Raw genomic sequence first — 21,924 nt, forward strand, 5'->3', positions numbered from 1 at the left:
TGGAGAGCCCGCGTGGATAAAAGGAGCCGCCAAAGTGTAAAATCTTGGAGCATGGAGGTGTAGCCATTTCTGACTATATGGCAGGCAAAATTCTGGGAATTTTCATGGGACTTCAGTAAAATAATCCTCAAACGATCCGCAGAGAGGAAATTAATTCTGGTGTCACAGCAGCACAAAGCAGAGTGTTTACAAAATAAGAAAAACAATACATGAATAGAATAAAAATGAAATAAAAACAAAAACACTTAGAAAGAAATAGTTATCGACTCTGGACCAGACTCTGGCAAAGTGTTAGTAAGCAGAGAGGCCTTGAGTCCGATCCTTGAGTCCGATCCCCGAGGTCCCCTATCTAGTCTGTTTGAGATGTCTTTGTAGTCCAACATAGCTGATTCAAATGATCAGCTCATCAGCAAGCTTTTCAGAAGCCTGCTAACATTTGAACAAGGTGTGTTGGAGAAGGGACACATCCAAGACAGGCTTGATCGGTGCTTGATCGGTGCTCTCAAGGACCACCCTGGGACCACCCTGGGACCACCCTGGGGGCTAAAGCATTTAGGGGAGACTTAAATAGTGGCTGAGTGAGAGCCGATTTGAAACACCTGTGTGCCCAGGTGAGCAGAGTGACTAATGAGGTGGGCGTGGCTAAATAGTACTGTATATGTACAGCAGGTGGCGATATGCACCAAAGACGGAATCATCTGTTAGTCAGGCTGGGACCAACAACTAATTAATGACATAAGGGGTAGTAAAGTAGCTTTGAATACAAAGACAGTTTTACAGAGAAGTTCTTGTGAGTTAAGTTTTACATTTTTATTTTTATTTTTGGAAAGAGTAGGGTTAGGAGGTTGTGAAACATTGTTTTGCGGCCGTCCCACACTCCATTTCAGAAGGTGGCAGTAATGCACCAAAAGCTGTTTGCCAACCACTAAAAGACAGAAGAAGAAGAAAAAGAAGAGGGGGAGAAGAAGACGATGGCATCAAAGTGGAATTAAAAAGTCATTTATTGCCATGATAACGTTATTTCAGTATGCACAAGGACTAGGAAGCATTTTAATCCACCAGGATTGTACCTTTGGCAACTAGGTGACATGGGAGTCTGGTTAAAGTAAGCAAACTTGAAAGTAAAACTTTTAAGAATTAAATCTGCAGCAGGCCCCGGTTCAATAGATTGGCAAATAAGTAGGCTTAGGCTATGTGAAAGGTCAAATGTATGTGAGTGTAATGCTGTTTGAGCAGCAAGCCCACACATTATAATGTAGATCGTGCACTCCACGGATGGATGGATTTTTCATCTGTGGGACCTTTTTCTTTCGCCTTGACGATTGACGGACTGGCGGACCTTTGATTTTTACTGACGGAAGCGGGGTTAAAATAACATGGCAGACTGACTGACAGACGTTTGGTCCGGCTGAAAAATAAACGGATCGACGGATGACAGATTACCCAGGCTGCTGACGGATGACAAATGACGGAGTGGTAAGCTTTAGTAAAATGGCCACCTCTGGGAAAAACTGTGTTGGGAGCACCCAGGTAAAACATCCATCCATCCATCCATTATCCATACTGCTTACCCTCACAAGGGTTGCGGGCGTGCTGGAGCCTATCACAGCTGTCTTCGGGCAGTAGACGGGGGCCAATCGCAGGGCACACAGAGACAAACAAACAACCACACTCACAATCACACCTAGGGGCAATTTAGAGTGTCCAATCAACCTATCAAGCATGTTTTTGGAATGTGGGAGGAAGCCGGAGTACCCGGAGAAAACCAACGCAGGCACGGGGAGAACATGCAAACTCCACACAGGGAGGCAGGAGCCGGGATCGAACCCACGACCTCTGAACTGTGAGGCGGACGCGCTCCCAGGTAAAACAATGGAGCTGAAATAAAATATGGAAAATATACTTTGCGAGCAAAACAATATTTACAAAGGATTCGGCAAAAATACAAGGGTTAAGATCGAGAAGCTTGACTGAAAATGCTTTTTTAATCGTGTTGAATGGGTCTGTTTTGATAGCAGTGGGGCTCTTTTCCGTAAACATTTTGGAATGGGACTGTTGGTGTTTTTGGATGGAGTGCGTTCTTGTTGATTTTTGAATGATTTGCGATATAGTTTTTTTTTTCATGGATGTCTATTTATGACAAGGGCTAATGCTTATATTTATGCTTGTATGTGATTTTGTAAGCCTATGTGTGAGCAGCAATCAAATGTGATTGTTTGGAATACAACTGTGATATGGAACAGATTTACTGTACAGTCTCCATTTGAGAAGCTTCTAAGTGAGAAAATGTCTGAAATGGGCGAGACACACAAAGCCACCCACCCACCCACACACACACACATACACACACACACACCCACACACACACACTTCCGAACCACACCATATTCCTCATGTTGAATTTTTCCTCATAACATGCAACTAGGCAGCCATCTAAAAATGACCTCTTCCACCGATGCCCGGCCTGGCTGCAGGAAGTGGCGAGAGTGGGCTTACTTTCAGCGCTGGTGCGGCGGCGAGGTCGACCCAGAAACATGTGCAGGCTGAACTTTAGCCCCTGTTCTTCCTGTAAGGATGCGTTCCTCCTCTCAAGCTCTTTGTGCTCGCTACGCTCACACACCCCAACATTTACACACATTGAAATTTGGGGAAACGCCTGCCAGGTCAGCATGTGTTCTCAAGCTAGAAGCGGATTATTTGTGGCCTAAAAGATGTTTACTGTATACATTTTGTGGGGACTGCTTGGTTTCATTTCAGCCACCCAGGCATAACGTGAGGGTTGCTGCAAATGAACGGCTCACCCCAGAGGACAAACTTTACCTCGGGAGTACTTTGCTGTTTTCTAAGCGTTCAATACATGTTTATTTTATTCTTGTGCTTCATTGTGTGGAATGAGCTCAGCCACCCCGGAAAAAAGACATTTATTCTAAATCAATTGTCAACAATAAAACAAATAAATTTAAATTTACAGTCAAGCATGTAGCATTTACAGGTGACAAAGAGTTTTAGCAAAACACACAAAACATTTTGTTTGAAAGACTAGATATGTTTCCGAATAGAACTTAATTTAGGATCAATCATTTTATTCTACCCAGATTGAGAGCTACACATGTAAACGTGAATGTTCTGCATTGGAAATATGTTAGTCTGTAACGTTCTTAATGGAAATGCCTCATGAGGCTGCTCATCTCTTAGCGTTAGGAATTTGTTGAGCACACCTTTACTCAAAAGGCTAGACAAAGGTTTCACAGACAAGACGAATAAATAATGGTGGCCTTCTACCAGTCACACGTCTTTTCCAGCCCCATGTGACAGCAATGATGTAGCTTTCATCCACAGCGCTCACAGGAAGTGGAGTCATTTTCTCAAGTCCACACAAAACAATTTCTCCTGGTATGGTGTTTTATGAGAAACACACAGGTCCGATGTCAAGGCCAAACTCCTGATTGGCCTTTCCAATGTCCATGGGCGCAACGTCCGCAATGGGCAGCCTGATTGAGGTTTGAGTCCTGTACTCCAACACTGTCTTAGCCCAGTTGCCATTTGACTTCTGCGGAGAAAGGAGACACAAAACATGCAACTCTTTCCCCATCTCTGATACTTTGTGCTTCCGTCGTTCCTGAGGACTTACCGCACAGCCATCTTCAATGACGGTGTATCGCAGGCGGTTATTGCCTTGCGCCCTCAGCTCCTGACCGTTGGCCCCTTTTAGGACCAGGGCTTTCTTCATGGTCCCCTTACCGTCTTTATAAGCCACACTGTTCTTACAGTGGTAGGTGATGCTCTGGTGGGACTCTTTGGAGAGAAGCTGCAGTAGCTTCATTTGAACTGCCACCGTGTTTGGCTGCTCCTCGTTGTTTCCGTAGCGGAACTGAAACGGTTTGACGCAGAGTTACACTCAAATGATGGTAAGCTTTACTACCATCGCTTTACTACCATCATTTGTAAATGAGTCTAGCCTATGAGTGATTAGTGACTGATGCTGCCTTAATATCTGTTAAGACTATGGTATCCTCGAGTGCTATCTAACTGAAAAGGCTACAATGGCTGGCAATTTTATTGCCACAGGCGTGCCCCTCAGGTGGTCGATGGAAAGTGTTGTTTAAAGTTTACCCAACTAGGCATGATGGAGGCTTGGTTTTTAGTCTGTCCCTTAGAAGTGGCTACTCCATCACCAGGCAGTTTTGCTGTCTTCACTATAGAACTATTTGTCAATTGGCCTGGGTCTGCTCACTCACAGGTTCCACTGGTTGAATTCATTTTTGAAAGGAAATTGAAAAAAAAATCTAAATCTTTTGTGGAACATCCAGCGGCACTACCCCACACAAAACATGTTTTTGTCACTGTCTCAGTTCACATCATCGGTAGTTTCTCTGGCTCTACCAGGCATAACTTGTAAGCCTGTTATTTACAAACATTTTGAATGATGTCCAAAGGTAAGTAGAGAAATTAATAGGCCGTCAGTGCACAGCAATAATCATATCATCTGCTTACTGGGGTTCCGTCATACATCTGGGCTCCGAACCAAATGGGTTTGTTGACAGTTGGAGTGGATTTTGTCCACCAGGATTTGCGGGAAATATTGGCCGGATTGGCGGTGATGCAAGTTTCACCGCTATCCATGTTGCAGAAAACCTTGATGGCGTCTTTTGTGCTTCCTTGGTTTGGATCAACCCAGTACTCGCCTGGAGACAAACAGAACATATGTTAATGATGGAGTAGGTGTAGGTTTTTTTGTTTGTTGTTTTTAGCTATTATTGATAAGAAGAATTACCACTTGGTTTCTGTGGGTAGCATTGCTTGATGTCCTGACATGTCTTTGCAGGGTTCTCCTTTGTCCCATCTGGACTGCGAATGTTCTGCACATGCCTGCTGAGGATCTTCAGAGTGGTATGAATAATGATGGGGCTCTTATCAGGAAGAGCCTCATCTTTATTAAACTCTGGAAGTGGAGGAGGGTCAGCCGCCACGTCATCCTTGAAGAACTCCACAGCTTCTGGTACGCCACGTTCATCAAAATCCATGGGAGCTGCAAAGTACTCATTCACAGCTGCAGTGGGAGGTCCAGGTGGGCCTGGAGGCCCAGGAGGTCCTGGTTCTCCAACAGGGCCCTGACAATACAGGAAGAAAGAGCATGGTTGCTTTGGTCCACAGAAAGACAGCTGAACATCGGACCAAAGTGTTACCTGCACTCCGACGTCACCACTGTTTCCTCTGCTTCCCGGTGCACCCATTGCTCCTGGCTGTCCAAGATTCCCCTCCTTACCAGGTGGACCCACCACACCTGGAGGACCCTGTGCAGTCATAAGGTTATGTAATTCTGTTGGGTTTTGCCTTCAGTTCTGAGAATGTTTTCTGCACCTTACCCTTGGCCCAGCTGGTCCGACAATACCTGGAATACCTGCATCCCCTGTGGCCCCCTGAAGGACAAATAAAACAACAGCGGTCTTCATTTTTTTTCTTCTCTCCAAATACACATACAGAGATATAGTATCCACTTACAGCAATTCCCGGCAAACCGTGGAGACCGGTAAAACCTCTGTGACCTTTCTGACCCCTCTCTCCTTGTTCACCTGCTGGTCCTTTCTCTCCCTGTGGTCCTTGAGGGCCCTAAAGAGATTTAAAAAGAGATTCAATATCCTGTTTGATGATAGAGTAAGGGAGACTGTGCAGACTGTGTTCTCACCACTTTGCCTCGTACTCCAGGTGCTCCATGGGGTCCAGGAGAGCCTTTGGCACCCTAAATCCAAAATATGCAAATAGCAGGATTTTGTATTTATTTTTTTACAGTGCCATCACACTGTAGTTGCCATCTATGTTAGAATCATTGCATCGGTACAACTCACATTTTCGCCTCTTGGTCCCGGACTACCTGTTGCTCCCACGGGACCCTCATTTCCTGGAGAACCTGGGCCTCCAGCCAAACCCTCAGGACCAGCATTACCTCGATCGCCCTGTGAAGTTTCACAGTGTTGAAAAGCTTACACAGGTGTCTGGCCACAAGTCTCGTCATGTGTCTCCACCTACCCTTGCCCCTAAGAGTCCATCCGTCCCAGGAGGTCCATCTTCACCAACCACACCCTGATTGAACACAAAACAAAGTTAACAAACACACTCATTCAAATTACTTTTGGCAAAACTGCTGCAACACCCAATCACCTCAGGGCCCGCATCTCCTCTTGGCCCGGTGGCTCCCACTGGACCAACTCCACCAGGAGGACCTTTTCCACCTGGAACTCCAGGAGCTCCCGGTTTTCCAGGCAGACCCTACATTAAAAAAAGGGTAATAAATTGTAAAAAGGGTTCATCTGCCTGAAGTGGCTGAGAGCAGGCTGATTCCTACATACCGCGGGACCAGGCAGGCCTGACATAGCTCCCTCTCCTCTCACTCCAGGATGACCAACAAGGCCTCGCTGTCCTGCAGCACCGGGAGGTCCTGGGGGTCCAATAGGACCCTGATGGAGAAACACAAAGCTAATCAAGGACTGTGCACAGTATGTGCAACCCGTGGCGCTTAATAAAAGTACTTTCTACACACCGGAGAACCGTCGTCTCCAGAATCACCCTTCTCTCCAGGTGTGCCTGCCGGGCCTGGAGCGCCAATCTCGCCTTGAAGTCCAGGGGCCCCATTTTCCCCACGAATACCAGAGGGGCCCTGCTTTCCAGTTAGACCAATGACCCCATCTGCTCCAACAGCACCCTAGCACATGCATGTGTGCAAGATTGCAATTTACAAAACCATTTGGCCAATTAGAAAAGTAATGTCACTCCAAACGTGATCCAAGTTGACTCACAAGAGAACCAGGTGGACCGACACCTCCAGGCAAGCCAGGGAAACCAGGAGAACCCTGTGGGAAGACAACACTTCTTATGAAGCTCGTGTCAACAGCAGATGTGTTGAGCTTCTCCGCAGAACCACAGTGGGCGGCGTTATGGTCGACTCACCGCTGCGCCCTGCGTTCCTCTGCCACCTTTGAGTCCAGTCAGACCAACCGGGCCCTGAAACATATCGTTCCATTAATTCGAGTGAAATATTTCTGGTGGGAAGAGTTTTTAATTGCTAAATATCTGGCTTACTGAAGTGTCAGCCATGTAACCACAATGAAGTGTCATTTGTTAGCTGCCCAGTTAGAAATCTGTGGTTGAGGCGTTCTGAATTTTGCCCCTTTGTGACATTGCTACATGTACATATTAACTACGTGCACATCAAGTTTCTCCACCCATAATTTGGAAGCAAGGCTGGGCAAAGATCCTCTACTTTCAAGCTACTCGACTGAAATGTTTTTTGTCCAAGCCAAAAACTAAAAAAACAACATTATGTTTTTTGGGGTGCACAGATTGATGTCTTGGCTTCTGTTTGGTTCGTTGACGTCGGTGGTGTGTTTGAGAGGGCTTTTGTGCATTTCACAGGTCGCTCTCACTTTTTTAAAATCGGGGCTCACGACTAGTACTAAGCTCCGAGGTAACAAAAGCCTTACTCGGCATTAGCCTCCCAGTAGCGAAGGATGGGTGAGCAGTGATCATTTACATGGGACAGAACTGCCCCCTCAAAACAGGCACATTTCTGCTAGGCTTAAAAAAATAGGGAAAAAATGCAAAATGTTTTGAGAAAAAATGTGAAAAAAGGCATGATAAGTCTCCTTCAATGTAATTCTGTTACTAATGCACACCTGTACTCCCGGTGTCCCAGCCATTCCTGGTGGTCCGGGTGGTCCTGCCTCTCCCTTGAGGCCCGGTTCACCGGTCTCACCTTTCACCCCGGGCTGACCTTCAGCACCCTGAGGGAAAAAAAAGTAAGCATGTGCGGTTTGTATCGATTACAGTATTTGGTCAAATATTTTGAACTGGTGACTTACAGCAGGTCCAGGGAAACCCGCGGCACCCGTTGCACCAGGCTCACCGGCCGAACCCTGTGAATGGTGCACACTTGAAAGTCAGAAGCAGCAGAGATTATTCATCATGAATTCTGATGACAAAAGTGTTTTACTCACAGGAACTCCTCTTGTTCCTCGTCGTCCGTTTGGTCCGGGGGAGCCTGGTTCTCCCTGAAAAACACACACGCATGTAGAAAAGCGGTCTTTTGCATTATCTCAATCAATTCAATCAAATCAATATTGTAGACTGTCAATGTCATGTTTTAATGCAAAACTTAAACTTCAGGAAGTCTTACCTTGGCGCCGTTGGCTCCAACCACACCCGGAGGTCCAACTGGACCAGAAACACCCTTTAATAGACAATTATGTTTAATTGTAAAAGTATTTGTGTAATTTGTAAAAACGTACTCATCGAATACATTTTCAGACCCTCTAATAGTTAAAGACTTGCCCACAGTTTTCCCTCTGAGTGCCGTGTGCAAAAAATTAAACGAATCATGGGCCACTTCGGCATTCTTCAACACACTGAAACCAAGCCATCTAGCAACTATATATGTTATAGTTTTGTTTTGGTTATTTTTATTCAAGTGTTTTGTCACAGCTTTTTGTTTAAGGTGATACGGCCAATAGTTTCGGATTCGAGGTGGTCCGCAACCATCTTTTGAACTTAGATAGATAGCCTCTTCACTAGACAGCAGCCGAATCTCCACATTCAGAATCAAAACAAGAACAATTTGTACAAAGATGATCATTTTTAACTGAAAAAGTCCAATATAAAAACAATTTAATAGTAGTGGTAGTAGTTGTCAGGAGTGTCACACCGTTTTTATGTAAATAGTGCTGCAGGCAGTGTCAAATGTTAATATTTGTGTATGTCAGCGGTGTGAAACTCACTTTTGTCACGGTCCACATTGCAGTTATGGTTGCCCACAGTGGGCCGTTATGACTGAAACCATATCAATGTCTAATTGCCATTATACACAACAAATTGATGGGTAACTCCTTTTTATTTATTAAATATGACAATTTGAAATTTTGGTAGCTTTTAGCAGGAATCATGGAATTTGATTCACAAGATTTGCTTTCTCGGGCCAAATAAAATGATGTGGCAAGGCGGATCTGGCCCTGGGCCTGAGTTTGACACCTGTGGTGTTTGCCACGGGCTGCTAAAAAAATGGATAGTAGTTTAAAACCAATGATCAGGATACATTACTGCTCCTTCAGAGAAATTTGGTACAAACAACTCACCCGAGTTCCATCAACTCCAGCTTTGCCTTCTTGTCCCATATCACCCACAGAGCCCTGTTGGACAAGATCCTCATTTTGACTTCATGTGTCAAACACTGAAGTATCTTTAATCAGGGTGAGGTTTTAGGTGTCGCTTACCACATCCCCCTTTGGGCCTGGCGATCCTGGGATGCCTCTTTCCCCTGGCATGCCCTGGAGTCCTGGACTTCCTGTTTCTCCAGTAGCTCCCTTTACACCGAGTTTTCCCTAAAAAACACCAGACTCTTATGAATATTATTACCTTTGGCTATAATTCCAACATAGAAACAGTGGCATTTATCTCTCTGTTACCTTCAGTCCATCTGGGCCTGGACTACCTGGACTACCCTTAGGTCCCTGCAGTCCTTTGGGTCCGGTTTCACCTCTCCCGCCAGGAGCACCTCTTTCTCCCTGTTGGGACAGGCTCATGGTAACCACGATGTACAGCGGGGGGATAAAATCTTGACACCGTAGAAGCGAAACAAGAGACTTACCCTCAATCCTGAAGTTCCGACAGAGCCTTCTTCGCCGGCAAGTCCCTGAATGCAACATTCAAAATACTTCATTCGTGGGTCGTTACTCAAACATTCTACTTCATATGATCAGGTAAATATTTTCAAGACATAACACTGTATGTCTGAATTATTTACACACCTCAGTTCCTGGTTTACCAGATTCACCGGGTGGGCCTGGCACTCCGGGCAAACCCTGAAAAAACCCATGCTCGTATAAACAATCAAGTTCATGCATAAATAAAATTGTGGAATTTTTGTAGTGGTGTCTGACCTGAAAGCCAATGGGTCCCTGTGGTCCCTGTTCGCCTCGCTTCCCTGCAGTACCCTGCGTGACGGAGCGCAGGATTAAAAGTAGTCAAGTTGCAGAGCATTTTGCAGATACACTTTGGTATAAGTCAGCTGGACACTTGGAATTGACTGCAATTTAAATTACACAATGACCAATTTTAAAAATCAATACTGCGTGTAGCTTGCATTAAAAAAAAAAAAAGCTTTTCTCAGTGCATGCAAAGGATGAGGCTTCAATAGCCGGAGAATATTTTGTGTGCTTTGTGCGTAAAATCAACAGGTGACGAAGAATTTAACTGGATTCTGCTTTTTCGTCTTTTTTTTATCCAAGACTTATCTGCGCAAATTTTTGGTTTCAACTGCATTTCAATTTCCGCATTCCCAGCAAACTCCCATATGCTCCCCGTTTATTCTCATGGAAGTTTTCTTGTTTGAATTTCTGTATACAGTATACTGCATGTACAGTATGGATTGGCTGTAACCCAAACGTGCTTTTATCAAGGCAATGTGGTGAGAGTCATCCGATTCTGGTTCAGATGCTGAATGAGCCACTTACCGCTGGGCCAGTTGGACCGGCAGCACCCTCCTCGCCATCTTTTCCGTTCACTCCCTGGAGGACGTTTAAAGTATTTCATCATCACTTCAGTCCTTAACTGGATTGATACTCAATTTACTTTTAATTTCTAAACAGAAAATAACATACTCTTTGGCCCTGTGAGCCTGTACTGCCAGCGTCTCCATTCTTCCCAGGATCACCCTGAAAGTTACAAAGGAGTCAGCATCATCGACAAAGTGTGATAAAATGGCTTCTCATTCTAAGCAAAATGAGTCAAGTCAAACTGACAGTGAGGCCTTTTGCTCCTGACAGGCCCATGGGTCCAGCTAAACCTCGACCTCCCGTAGAGCCAGCTGGGCCTGGTTTGCCGTCGTCTCCTGCTGAGCCCTGCAAGAGACAGCAATGCTCCAAAATGTAGCATTGGTTTCAGAAAGACTCACCGAGAAGAATTCTTACAAACCTGCGGTCCTGGTTTGCCTTCTCCTCCTTCGGCACCAATAATTCCAGACAGGCCCTGTTGGTCAGAACGTAGCGTCAGGATTGGATTTATGAGAGGTGAAGCTATGCGACAACCCAAAAGATGTGTTTCTGCAGACTTAATGTACAACTGGGCATTTTAGAAGTGCTTACCCGAGCACCAGTTAAACCGGGCTCTCCAGGTCGTCCCAGATCGCCTGCCGGACCTTTCATGCCCACTGTGCCTGGCAATCCTCTTTCGCCTTGAGCTCCCTGTGACAGCAGAAAAGCACATTTTGAAAATGTGACAAAAGAGAAACATAGAATGGTGATCTGGTTTGCTTTATATGGCAAGGCAAGTAAAGACATGTTTATGAGTATATCACCATTCATACATGCTCTTCCAGTGCTTTACAGAGCACAAAGTAAAATCATGGCATAGAAACACAGTGCTGTTTCACTTTGTTTCATTTTGGCTCTAGACAGACTCAATAATCCAAAGGTGTCTGAAAGTCTCAAAGGCAACTTAAAGGTATTTAGCAAACTCACTTTTGCACCTGGAAAACCATCCGTGCCAGGGAAACCACGATTCCCAGGGACGCCCTATAACAAATCCATAAAAAAAACTGTAAGACTTCTATGACCTAATAACAATGTTTGACATTCTGGATGACATTTGCAACCATTTAACCAACAATCTTCCCCATTATGACATATTGGGCCAACTCACTGTCTCGCCATGTGGTCCCGGGTCACCGACAGACCCCGCATCACCTCGAGGTCCACGCTTCCCCTCATCTCCCATGGGGCCTATCAGACCTGGAGCACCATGGTCGCCCTGACAACGAGTTGCAATCACACAAGGTTAACCTGTGCTGTGCTCCACTAAGCTATAAAAGAAACATTTGTAGTATTTTAATGTTCGTTCATATTTGCGCACTCTTTCGCCTTTCAGTCCAGCTTCTCCTTTGACTCCAGCCACGCCCACGTCCCCCTGGAGAAAAGATGACTCTTCACGCAAGTGACAAAAGACAGAGCAAGTGTTCTCTCTCATTTTAGGCTGTTTACATCTTGGCCTTTTGGTCCCTGCGCTCCTGTGGTTCCCTGGGGTCCCGGGGGCCCAATCGGGCCTACGAGCCCTGATGGACCAAGGACACCGGCTAGGCCCTGGAAAGAAGTCACAGATTCAGTAATAAACCTCAATGATGCCAAAAGAGAAATTTGTAGTTGGCTCACGTACTGTTGCCCCCCTGGCTCCTGGCGCCCCATCCGGCCCCATGGCTCCCTGTTAGCAACCAATGACATGCTTAGTAACAACAACTTTTCGGCTCGTTAAACAGATGGCTGCAATTGCTCACCTGTTGTCCGGTGGGCCCTGGTGGTCCAACATGACCCGCATCTCCTCTGGGTCCTTGCTGACCTGCGCTTCCTCTCACACCAATCGGTCCCACTTCACCCTGGAGAGGTTCAACGTATCATACAAGAGGTCATTAATTGGATTGGATCACTTCATTTGTCCAATTTGAAGGCAAAACTACAATTGCACCTTCTGTCCTGGGGCACCTGGGAATCCTGGCACGCCAGGGATGCCAATAGGACCCTGCGGTGGAAGGATATCATGGTCGTTATTGTGGGCCAAAACTCAGTCCAATGACTCCAGCTTTAGAAAATATGAAATGACATGACTTGTCCTTACCAGGGGACCTGGTTTGCCAATATGTCCGGCTGCACCGCGTTTTCCCTGGAGCAGAAACAGATCAAATGTCTCAATCCTGCAACGTTTTGGGCACTACAAAGCAACATAGATGACGGATGGTTGTTCCTACCACAGCACCAGGTGAGCCCGCTCTTCCTCTCTCTCCCAATAGGCCTGGTGGGCCCTGAAAGACAGAGAGTTCTCAGTACCTGTCCACATCAAAAGTTCTGGTGTGTTTATTGTACGTGTTGCCTACCACTGGGCCAGGAGCACCCATGGCACCGGGAGTACCAGAAGCACCCTGCAGAACACAATGACAAGGAGCCAGTGAAGGATAAATAAAGATTGTCTCGCGCTGGATTTTGTCATCGGTGTTAAAATCTTACCTTGACACCGGCAGCACCGGCCTCACCTCTAGGACCGAAAAGGCCCGTCTCACCCTGTGAGAGAGAGATTCACAAGTTCTTTGCCTAATGTCCCAAAATGTCAAGAAAACATTAAAAAGCCATCAGGTATATTGTGTATTGTGTACCTTGTGACCTTTTTGACCTAGGACACCTGGAGTACCCGGTAACCCTCGTGCACCCTAACGAGATGACATTGTTAAATATGAAATGAACCGAGCCCGAACAATAAGACAACAAGGCAATGCATGAGGGAATTGGTGGTTTACCACTGATCCTGAAAATCCCAGCTCTCCCGGGGCACCAGAGGGTCCAGTCTCCCCCTAAGCGAGGAAAAACAACAATTATACATAATAATCAAACGGGCCAAAATCGTAGTACCGCAACCAATCTGAACGATGAAAGATCTTTAGAGCATGCAGGGCGTCATAAGATTTTCACATAAGAGTTTCACTGACATCAGGACCACTTTTTCCTGGCAACCCTTCTGGCCCTCGGAGACCTGGTTCACCCTAACGATAAACACAAGGAAACGTCAAAGTATGAGACATTGAGAGCATATCTGTCTCCAGTCCATCAAAGCAGGCTCGGCAAAAAGGTCAGATAGGCAGCTCGAAGGTATTACCATATGTCCTGGCTCTCCAACTTCGCCTGGGAGTCCTTGGCCGCCGGCTGGTCCCTGAACAAGAACAGATAGAAAATGTTAGCCAATTATACCAGCAAAACGTCAATGTTTTACACCGATAGTGGAAAAATGGGTCATTTGCATTCGGTCTTCTGCCTGTGTAACCTCAATTCCCTTATCAGTCGCTTATAAGTTTTGTTTTCTGGTTCACTAAAGCAAACAAAGCGTGACCACTTCCTAAAATGTTTCTTTTTTGGAAGAAAATGTGTATGGAAATTTCACTTTAAACAGAGTATTCCCCTCCACCAAATTGCTTCTTAACATAAATTGAATAACGGTCGACTAAGGGAAATCATAAGTATGATGTGAGTGATCAAACGAGTTTGCCTCTCCTGCTTTGAAGTCATCTTACTGAATCTTTTACATGAGTGCCAAACCTACTGGTGCTCCAGACGCTCCAGGAGGTCCTCGTGGTCCTGCTTCACCCTGAAACAGTAACAGTTCACTTACTGTGGGCCGCATCATGAACTCAAATGGCGCATGGACATACTGGGTTGCACTCACCCTTGATCCCGATACCATTCCGCTCAGGCCCGCTGACTTCTCATTGAAACCCGAAGCCATTTGTGACACAAAGTTTCCCTTGGGGTGACAAAAATGGACATTAATATAAAGAGGTAAGTGGGTTTTGTTTGTTTGTTTTTTGGGTTGATTTTTTATTTATTTTTTGCTTCTCTAATGCTGCAATCAATCTCACCCCAGGAAGGGAAGGAAAACCCGGGGGGCCGGGCTCGCCTGGGTTTCCTGGTATGCCAGGCTCTCCATCAAAACCCGGGGGCCCTTGGAATCCCTGCAGATTATATGGCAAACACATTTGTCATTAGTTTAAAAAAGACAATTTGAAATGTAAGGTTCTTTGACTTCTTGTATTTGAACATAAAATATATATAACAGATGTAAATACAGAGATTAGGATTATTTCTAATTTTCCCAGGTGGTTGGCACTACTGTTCCTCTTTAGGAAAAAGTTCAAGGACCCAACCTGTTGCAGTGGTTCTGACTTACCCGTCTGCCTTTAAATCCTCTATGTCCATTTCTCCCCTGAGCACCTGGCGGACCCTGAAACGGAGACACACCAGAAGCATTTATTTTTAAATACACACATAAATTCTGACCTTGCTGGTGCTTATAGCTAGATACTCACAGAGGGTCCTCGAGGTCCAGGGATTCCCACCAGCTGAGTGAGAGAGTATGTTGTCATATCAATATGTTTCAAAAGAAGAGAGAACCCTTGAACTTGCATATTTGGCTATTTATAACTTACATGTGGAATATCACCTGGTTCGCCCTTCTGTCCCTATATAAGAAAGAAATCAGGCTTTAATACATAAGCGGGTCCTTTGAATACTTGGATTTTAATTGTGTGATGGTATTGAAAATGAAAACATCACTTACCCTATAACCCATGATTGCTTGAAGACAAAGCGGTCAAACAAACAAACAAACAAAAAAAGAACATTTCATTTTAAAAGTGTTTTGCAGCTTGTGATTCACGTTTTCACTTTACACAGCAGCACATCCTTGTGGCTAGGGTGCTTAACTACAGATTGAGCCCTGTGGCCTTACCGATGTGCCTGGTGGCGCTGGCCAGGTTTTCACACACTGGGCAGCACTCGCCCTCCGGGGTCACCATCTTGTGGCAGTTGGGCACCATCTCGCACTGCACGTCGCTGCAGACGCTCACGCCGTTGTCGCACACGCACACGCTGCACGGTGCCGGCTTCCAGATGTCGTTGTGAACGTAGATCTCGCCATCCACCTCGCAGCTCGAGCCCTCCTTCTCCACGGGAGCTGCAGCAGAGTCAAGCACAGAATGAGTCAAGGAGAGAATCAACATAGGGCAGTGATTCCCAGCCACTTCAAATAATGCACCTGCATGTATTCATCTATCTATACTAGCGATGTATAATGACAGGCAAAACAATTAAATACGCCTTCACGAGATGGTTGAATTTTAGTGTAAGTGTGTGTAAAAGTTTAAGCATCACAAATTTGAGCAAAGTGAGACAAGAGCATCTTTATTTCAGTTTATAGTGAATCCCTGCATTATATTCCGATATTCCGATTCCCTCCCTCCCCCAAATACTCACTGAAAAAAAAAAAAATGTTTTGTTTGTTCTCAGGCAAAAGCATTAAAATCCCTTCTGCGGCATGTGGATTCCAAAGAACCATGTTGAAGTGAGTTAAGGAGCTTCATTTAGACATAACTAGTGCTTTGCCACCATCTTTGGTATCGTCGTGCCAATTAAGGATCTACAGTATGCTGCAGGGAGTTCACGATTGTTGTTTGAACAAAAGTAGTTCTTTGCCACCATCTTGTGGCATCTTGTTACCAAGGAACTATGTTGAAGTGGCAGCTTGGTACCACAAACTAGTGGAGGAGTTTCATTTTGTCAAAAGCAGTGATTTACTACTGTCTTGTGGCATCTTGTTGCCAGGGAACACTGTATGTTGAAGTTAGCCCTGTATGAAGCCTACTCCCTGCCAACAGCAGCGTAACACTGACTCTGCTTTTTGCTTGGTGGTGTGTCATGAGATGAAGTTTGGGAAACACTGACAAAAAGTGACACGGCTTACACACGAACCTGCGGAAGGGTCTGGCGTGGGCGCGGTCGCGGGGTCCGCGCACACCGGGCAGCACTCGCCTTCCGGGGTCACCGACTGGGCGCAGTCGCCGAGGTCGTCGCAGAACACCGCCTCACACATGGTGCTGCCGGACTGGCACACACAGATCCTGCAAGGTTCGGGGCTCCACATTTCTTTGTTGGCGTACACTTGTCCATTGTCAGCACACGTGTCTATTTGGGATCAATCAAAAATGCAGTTTGGCCATAATTACCGTATTTGTTAACGGTCCTAGTTGTTAGCACGTATGCATTTCACTTCTGACATTCACGGTTCGAATCTTTGTTTCTTGTGCCAAGTTTGCGTGTTCTACTCATGCCTGCTTGTGTTTGCGACAGCTACTCTGGCTTCCTCACACATTCCCACAACGTGCTTCTTAGGTTAATTGAGCACTCTAAATTGAGAAAGAATGGTTGTTGCTTTTTTTTTTTTATATGGCTCCAGCTCACCCACAACCCGAATGAGGCCATACAGAAAAAAGTAATGGCTGGGTGGACTTGAGTTGCCAACAGCGTGGCATTGCGCAGACATCAGTAGAAGGTGAATGCAAAGCAATTCAAGGTCATTAAGATTCACGGAAAAATCATCAAGGAATTTTGTGGGTAACCCACACAAAAACTGAGCAACGATGAGAAGACATGTCACATTCAGACAGAAAAGACAAACGTCTGAGTTCTGCTGGGAAAGACTGAAAGTCACGCAGGGTTGGTTGCCTGGTTGACCAGAAATGATAGCTGATAGGTCATGAAAACAGCGATATGGACACATCAAAGCATTGCGGTTCACGTTGCACTTTACGATAGACTGAGCTGAATTGTTTGCGGTATCCGTCCAGACGTTATTCGATTTTCCACGGGATGTAAACGTACCATAGCAGTCATTCAACAAAATAACCTGGTTCTATAAATGTTAGAATTAGATACAATTAAATTGACGGCAGTTTTCTTATCTGGGGGGGGGGGGGGGGGGATTAAAGACAGAGATCAAGAAATGATGCAAACGCACAGTTTGATTGTTTTCCTGAGAAAATGGTGTGAAATGTATCCTCCCTCTGTGTGCTTTTGATGCGCTATGAACCTTCTCCTCTGAGGTAAGCGCAAAAAATGTCCTCGCCAGCTTTATCCACCAGATCAGTGATTTCCAACCAGGCTGCTTTTGGCACACGGCGAGCGTGGCATGTGGGATGAGTGATTCACTTCATTTGTCTGAAAATGATCATTTATTAGTTACAAATTCAGCACCGTATAGGGAACAGCACAACAACAGTTCTTCCATGAGTTGGTACGGTCAACCTGTTTTTCCACGCGTTGGCATTTGTCAGCTTTGTGTTCAATTAAACAGGCCAAGTTTCACGCTGAATGAGACAATATGTGAGTAAAAATGGCGAGAAGAGAACAACATTTTTTACAGCATTCTTTTTGTGACATTTTTGTTTGGCGGTGTACAGTAATATTTTAGGAATCCGATGGGTACCTCAATATAGGTTGGGAAAAACTGCTCGAGATGGTACTCGTGATTTGGGGGGTCGGGTTATACTTCAAATTTCTTTGGTTGGATTATCCACGGGAATGCTTAAAGTGATTGTTTGTAAAGTGATGTGACTAAGAGGTTCTTATTATGTTAATACATAACATTTACAGAGAATCACAGAGGGAGTGCACGAGAATGAACTGGAACGGGGCTTTCCGCTGCTGCACGTGTACGATGGGACTTAGTGATTAAGGAGCAATTACGGTGCGGTTCAAAACATGCATCATCATGACAAGAATTCACAGAGTGACAACAATCAGTCTGACTAGACTATGATTTTGACAGCTCCTGCTGGCATGACTCCTGTTATTTACCCGCGATATATAAAATTATTATGACATGTATTCATTGCTTTGATGTGATACTTGATGCAAATGTGTTTTTGGTCAACTATTGCTTCTGGTGAATGAGCTCAATCTACAGCCCGTTTGGGCCACTTTTGTCCAGAACGTGGCCACCTGCTACAGGCTTTCCGAGCCTTTCCATGTGGGTCATAATTATGTGGTGAAGGCTCTCCCCGCGCAAGACGCTCCTTCTCACCAGCAGCAGTTATTTTAGGGAAAACCGCAGTAGACATTATACACGTTGGCTTTGGTCTGAAACGTGTGGTTTGTCTTTTTTGGGGTGGGGGGGTATGCCACGCCTGCAGGAACCTCCTGCAACCCCCGCTGCAGAACTAAGAATTTATTTGGCAATGTCATATTTGCATTATTTTCCTCCCCGTTTGCTGAATTCAAACTTGAATTCAGGTTGTGTGTTTTTGATGAAAAACACTTAAAATAACCCTAAAAAAAAATCAGGCCGAATATACTATAAGAGCAAATGTGGATCCTTGTGTCATTATTTTAAATGTCAGCACATTGAGGTGGTCTAAGGCACCAAAATTCCTCACCGCAGTTCAGTTTCCATATGTACGCCCACATCATGCCAACTTGTGGAGCCATTTGTGACACCTGTTTAAAACGCCGTCCTCCACCCAAGCAGCACAACGAAAGCCAAGAGTTAAATCAGTAAACCAGCATATTGAAGTTGTCTCTTCCACTGGAGCATAATTGAGCATCCTTTCACTCAGGGTGTGTCTTGTGTGCCTCTGGGCCCAAAGCTGACCAAAATTAGTGGCCTGCTTTTGTCCGTCCCGTCCACGAGGCCACATCATTACAGGAGTGGAACTCGCAAGCCCTTCATTGGGCGCCGACCTCGCACCGAAATAGATCGGCTGCCCCGCACATTGCTGAGAGCACATACAGCACTCATTGGGAGAAGAGAACAATTGTTTTGTTTGTCCAGCTGGCATCTTTGTGATGTGCAAAAAGGGACCAACAAGTTGAACACACTTTATTTATATTTCTTTTGTCCGAAATTGTGTTGAATGTAGTTTTATTCCTGCACATCACACATGCAGCTTCATCAATAAGCCAAAAGTCCACTTGGAAAACTTAAGGGACGATTGCGCAGTGGATGAGAAGGAAGCCTGTGAACCCCCCCCCCCCCCCCCCCCAAAAAAAAACTACTTTTGATTCACTGTGATTTAGGCAGCCTCACTTCAAAAGTGAAAAAAAAGCAAAGAGTCTTCATCATCCTCTTTCTTGATGCACCTTCAAAGATTGTCAGAAATTGTATGAAGAAATACTGGGAAATACCGATTATTGAATAACGATCTTCATTGTTTGGTTGTGGGCTGCCTAGAGACTGGAGACTGGCTAATGATGGCCCATAGGTGGCGTTCGCCCTAGACCCGTCACCAATCGTAAGGCGCATACACTATAGTCCAGGGATAGGCAACTGGCGGCCTGCGGGCCACAGTCAGCCCATGGCCACACTCTGAGAGACCCCTTGATTAAAGGTTTTTACAAACCTCCAAATCTTCAAATAACAATGATGAACATTTCAACATGTTCTATGAAAAATGGGGTGAAGTGGGGAAGGGGGCAAATACCACGAAAAATAGAAAAAATCCCAAATATGGAAAAATAATGGGAAAAAGAAATCTGCACAAATGCGGAACTGGGGTGTTGAACTGCGCAGGGGCTGACTGTAGTTTTAGGGTGTAATATCACCAATCACCACTAGATGGCAGACATGTCTGTCTAGCTGCACTTACAATGGGTCTTATACTGACTGCCCTGTTACAACGTGAGTAGGCCTAATCATTTTTGTCAGATTTGGATTGATATGTGGGACAAGCATAGCACCTCAATAATATTCCAATTGTGAGTGAGTTGATTTTTGTGAATGAATGTAATGAAAATGTGTGCTTGCACCTAATGTCGGTTTCTTGTTCAGCAGTTTGGTGATGTCCTTGAATGGAAACTTTCTTGTGATAGCCCTTTGCACTCAGAAAAAAAATACAATATGTGATGATTTTGTTGTTTCAAACCCTTTGTAGTTTCGTGAGGATAGTGTATCTTTAATTGAAAGATGCATTATGAAAAATGAAATGCATTAACTCAATCTATCCCAATGGCATATTTATATGTCATTTCACAATGGGTCTGAAAAAGTCTGGTCCTGTTAAAAGCATATAGTTTGTCCATATTTATTGTCATACATTTGGTTAGGAAGTGCGTGGTTCTATGTGGTCCACCAGTAGCGATGATGATAATCCATGCCCCCCGCCAGCATTTAAGTTGCCCATCCCTGACTTGGCGTTTTCAATTGACCTACAATGCATGTCTCGGATAACAGGAAAACTCCACACAGGCTCAAGCTGAGACTTTGAACCAAGAACCTCTCAAATGCGAGGCAAGCACACTAACCCACAGTGCTGCCAGGGGACAAAAAACACAATTTTAAGTGATGTGAATCTACCAAATAAAATGAGACGTGCCCATAAAAACACAATGAGTCGAAGAGACAAAGTCATGCTAAGAACATGCCAAGATGGTCTGCTACTCATGGGAGCACAAGAGGCCCTCAGATGAAGGCAAACTACTCACCGTTCTTGGGGTTTTCCTGGCAGTTGACAGTAATCACCTGAGTTAGGGAGATGGCGGCCAGCAGTACAGTAATCCTCATGTGCACGGAGGGGCCCATCTCTGCACGCCAGGCATGCAAGGACCTCACACACAAACACGCACACTCAAAAGTGGCCCACCCCGAGCTACAGCATCCAGCCCGAAAGATCAGAATATCCCTGAGTGCACCGGACTCCCGGATGAGCTGGGCTCCTTCTCCTCCTCCTCACTGCGTCTTCCTCCCGCCTCCTCCTCCCTCCTCATCATCGCTTCTCGTTCCACTTGAGAGCCAGCCTCCCCGCCAGACGCCACCGCAGTCTTTGAACAACGCACGTAATTAAAGGCTGCATGAAAATCCTCCGGGATCAATGAAGAATTTTGAAAGATGGCATTGCAGAAAAAAAAAGAAGATGAAAGAAAATGATTTACTGTGCATGACCTTTGACCCTCATTTGCAGTGATAATCAAGAGCCGACACCTCAGCTTTTTGTGAATTCTTTTCATTGGCTGATTGAGGAGCGTTTCTTGCTCTTCATTTTGGTGTGCACACGCATACGTACACGTACAGCACCAGTCGGATATTTGGACACACTCGGTCATGCCATAATTGAGAAGTTGTGTCCAAACATTTGACCGGCCTTGCAAGTTGCATCATCCTCTTGGGGTATAACGATGCCAAGATGGGAGCACTAAAAGGGGCGAGGCAGGAGAGGCATGGATGGAAAAATTAGGAAGATGAGATCAACACGTTTGTAGCGCGATGAACAACAATTCACAACTGACAGAAGAAAAAAAAAAAGCCAGTTAATCAGTGAACTGGACCCCTCCTTGACTCTGCTTGAGAGGATTAAAAGTCTGGATGTTTTTCGGAAACAAAAATCGTGAAAATTGCTAGCTTCGATGCATTTTAGTGGGAATGTTTTGTTGAAATTGATAACTGTAATGCTTCATTACGAAAGGAAGCCCATCGGCTGAGGCAAGTTTGCGTGCATAAATTATTTCCACTATTGTCAGCTCATTGTTGTTGTTTTGTTCTTATTGCATCACCCACGGCTCTTTTGAAATATATTTTGGG

At 45.2% G+C, this 21,924-nt stretch overlaps 2 protein-coding genes and 1 long non-coding RNA gene across 3 annotated transcripts; all 3 read right to left on the reverse strand.

Moving 5' to 3' along the window:
- Window positions 1–2,908: 2,908 nt before the first annotated feature.
- On the reverse strand, window positions 2,909–14,492 carry LOC147154083 (uncharacterized). Its single transcript, XM_086045822.1, has 48 exons — window positions 14,438–14,492; window positions 14,245–14,322; window positions 14,122–14,166; window positions 13,681–13,734; window positions 13,514–13,567; window positions 13,325–13,378; window positions 13,184–13,237; window positions 13,038–13,091; window positions 12,908–12,952; window positions 12,782–12,835; window positions 12,652–12,696; window positions 12,502–12,555; window positions 12,314–12,412; window positions 12,196–12,240; window positions 12,024–12,122; window positions 11,896–11,949; window positions 11,686–11,793; window positions 11,505–11,558; window positions 11,130–11,228; window positions 10,960–11,013; window positions 10,788–10,886; window positions 10,647–10,700; window positions 10,500–10,553; window positions 9,927–9,980; window positions 9,795–9,848; window positions 9,635–9,679; window positions 9,453–9,551; window positions 9,261–9,368; window positions 9,123–9,176; window positions 8,171–8,224; window positions 7,992–8,045; window positions 7,857–7,910; window positions 7,671–7,778; window positions 6,946–6,999; window positions 6,795–6,848; window positions 6,539–6,700; window positions 6,348–6,455; window positions 6,160–6,267; window positions 6,028–6,081; window positions 5,847–5,954; window positions 5,687–5,740; window positions 5,503–5,610; window positions 5,367–5,420; window positions 5,187–5,294; window positions 4,775–5,111; window positions 4,495–4,685; window positions 3,632–3,871; window positions 2,909–3,550 (listed from the first exon to the last, which is right to left on the reverse strand). Exons 2-48 carry the CDS (start codon window positions 14,302–14,304, stop codon window positions 3,404–3,406), a joined length of 3,963 nt encoding a protein of 1,320 aa, XP_085901948.1. The 5' UTR covers window positions 14,305–14,322; window positions 14,438–14,492; the 3' UTR covers window positions 2,909–3,403.
- Window positions 14,493–14,749: 257 nt separating this feature from the next.
- Window positions 14,750–15,038, reverse strand: LOC147154084 (uncharacterized). The gene is made up of 3 exons (XR_015088726.1): window positions 15,005–15,038; window positions 14,885–14,917; window positions 14,750–14,799 (listed from the first exon to the last, which is right to left on the reverse strand). It is a non-coding gene; the product is annotated as an uncharacterized LOC147154084 (long non-coding RNA).
- A 22-nt stretch (window positions 15,039–15,060) lies between these two features.
- Window positions 15,061–21,010, reverse strand: LOC147154085 (cysteine-rich motor neuron 1 protein-like). The gene is made up of 4 exons (XM_086045836.1): window positions 20,832–21,010; window positions 16,326–16,538; window positions 15,307–15,531; window positions 15,061–15,152 (listed from the first exon to the last, which is right to left on the reverse strand). Exons 1-4 carry the CDS (start codon window positions 20,926–20,928, stop codon window positions 15,061–15,063), a joined length of 627 nt encoding a protein of 208 aa, XP_085901962.1. The 5' UTR covers window positions 20,929–21,010.
- Between the last annotated feature and the right edge of the window lie 914 nt (window positions 21,011–21,924).

Source organism: Filicampus tigris, chromosome 1 (genome assembly GCF_054856515.1).
Source record: "Filicampus tigris isolate MCC_2025a chromosome 1, RoL_Ftig_1.0, whole genome shotgun sequence".
Classification (NCBI taxonomy): Eukaryota; Metazoa; Chordata; class Actinopteri; order Syngnathiformes; family Syngnathidae; genus Filicampus; species Filicampus tigris.

Bases quoted from the DNA above. Each gene is read 5' to 3' on its own strand.
- LOC147154083 (XM_086045822.1), bottom strand. From the start codon at position 14,304: ATGGCTTCGGGTTTCAATGAGAAGTCAGCGGGCCTGAGCGGAATGGTA. The intron at 7,779-7,856 runs GTAAGTCACCAG...TTTTTCCCTCAG, and splicing joins CGGGTTTCCCTGGACCTGCT to GGTGCTGAAGGTCAGCCCGG. The intron at 6,456-6,538 runs GTGTGTAGAAAG...TTTCTCCATCAG, and splicing joins CTGGAGACGACGGTTCTCCG to GGTCCTATTGGACCCCCAGG.
- LOC147154085 (XM_086045836.1), bottom strand. From the start codon at position 20,928: ATGGGCCCCTCCGTGCACATGAGGATTACTGTACTGCTGGCCGCCATC. The intron at 15,532-16,325 runs GTTCGTGTGTAA...ACTCTGCTGCAG, and splicing joins CACGCCAGACCCTTCCGCAG to CTCCCGTGGAGAAGGAGGGC. The intron at 15,153-15,306 runs GTAAGGCCACAG...TTTGTCTTCAAG, and splicing joins CAGCGCCACCAGGCACATCG to CAATCATGGGTTATAGGGTA.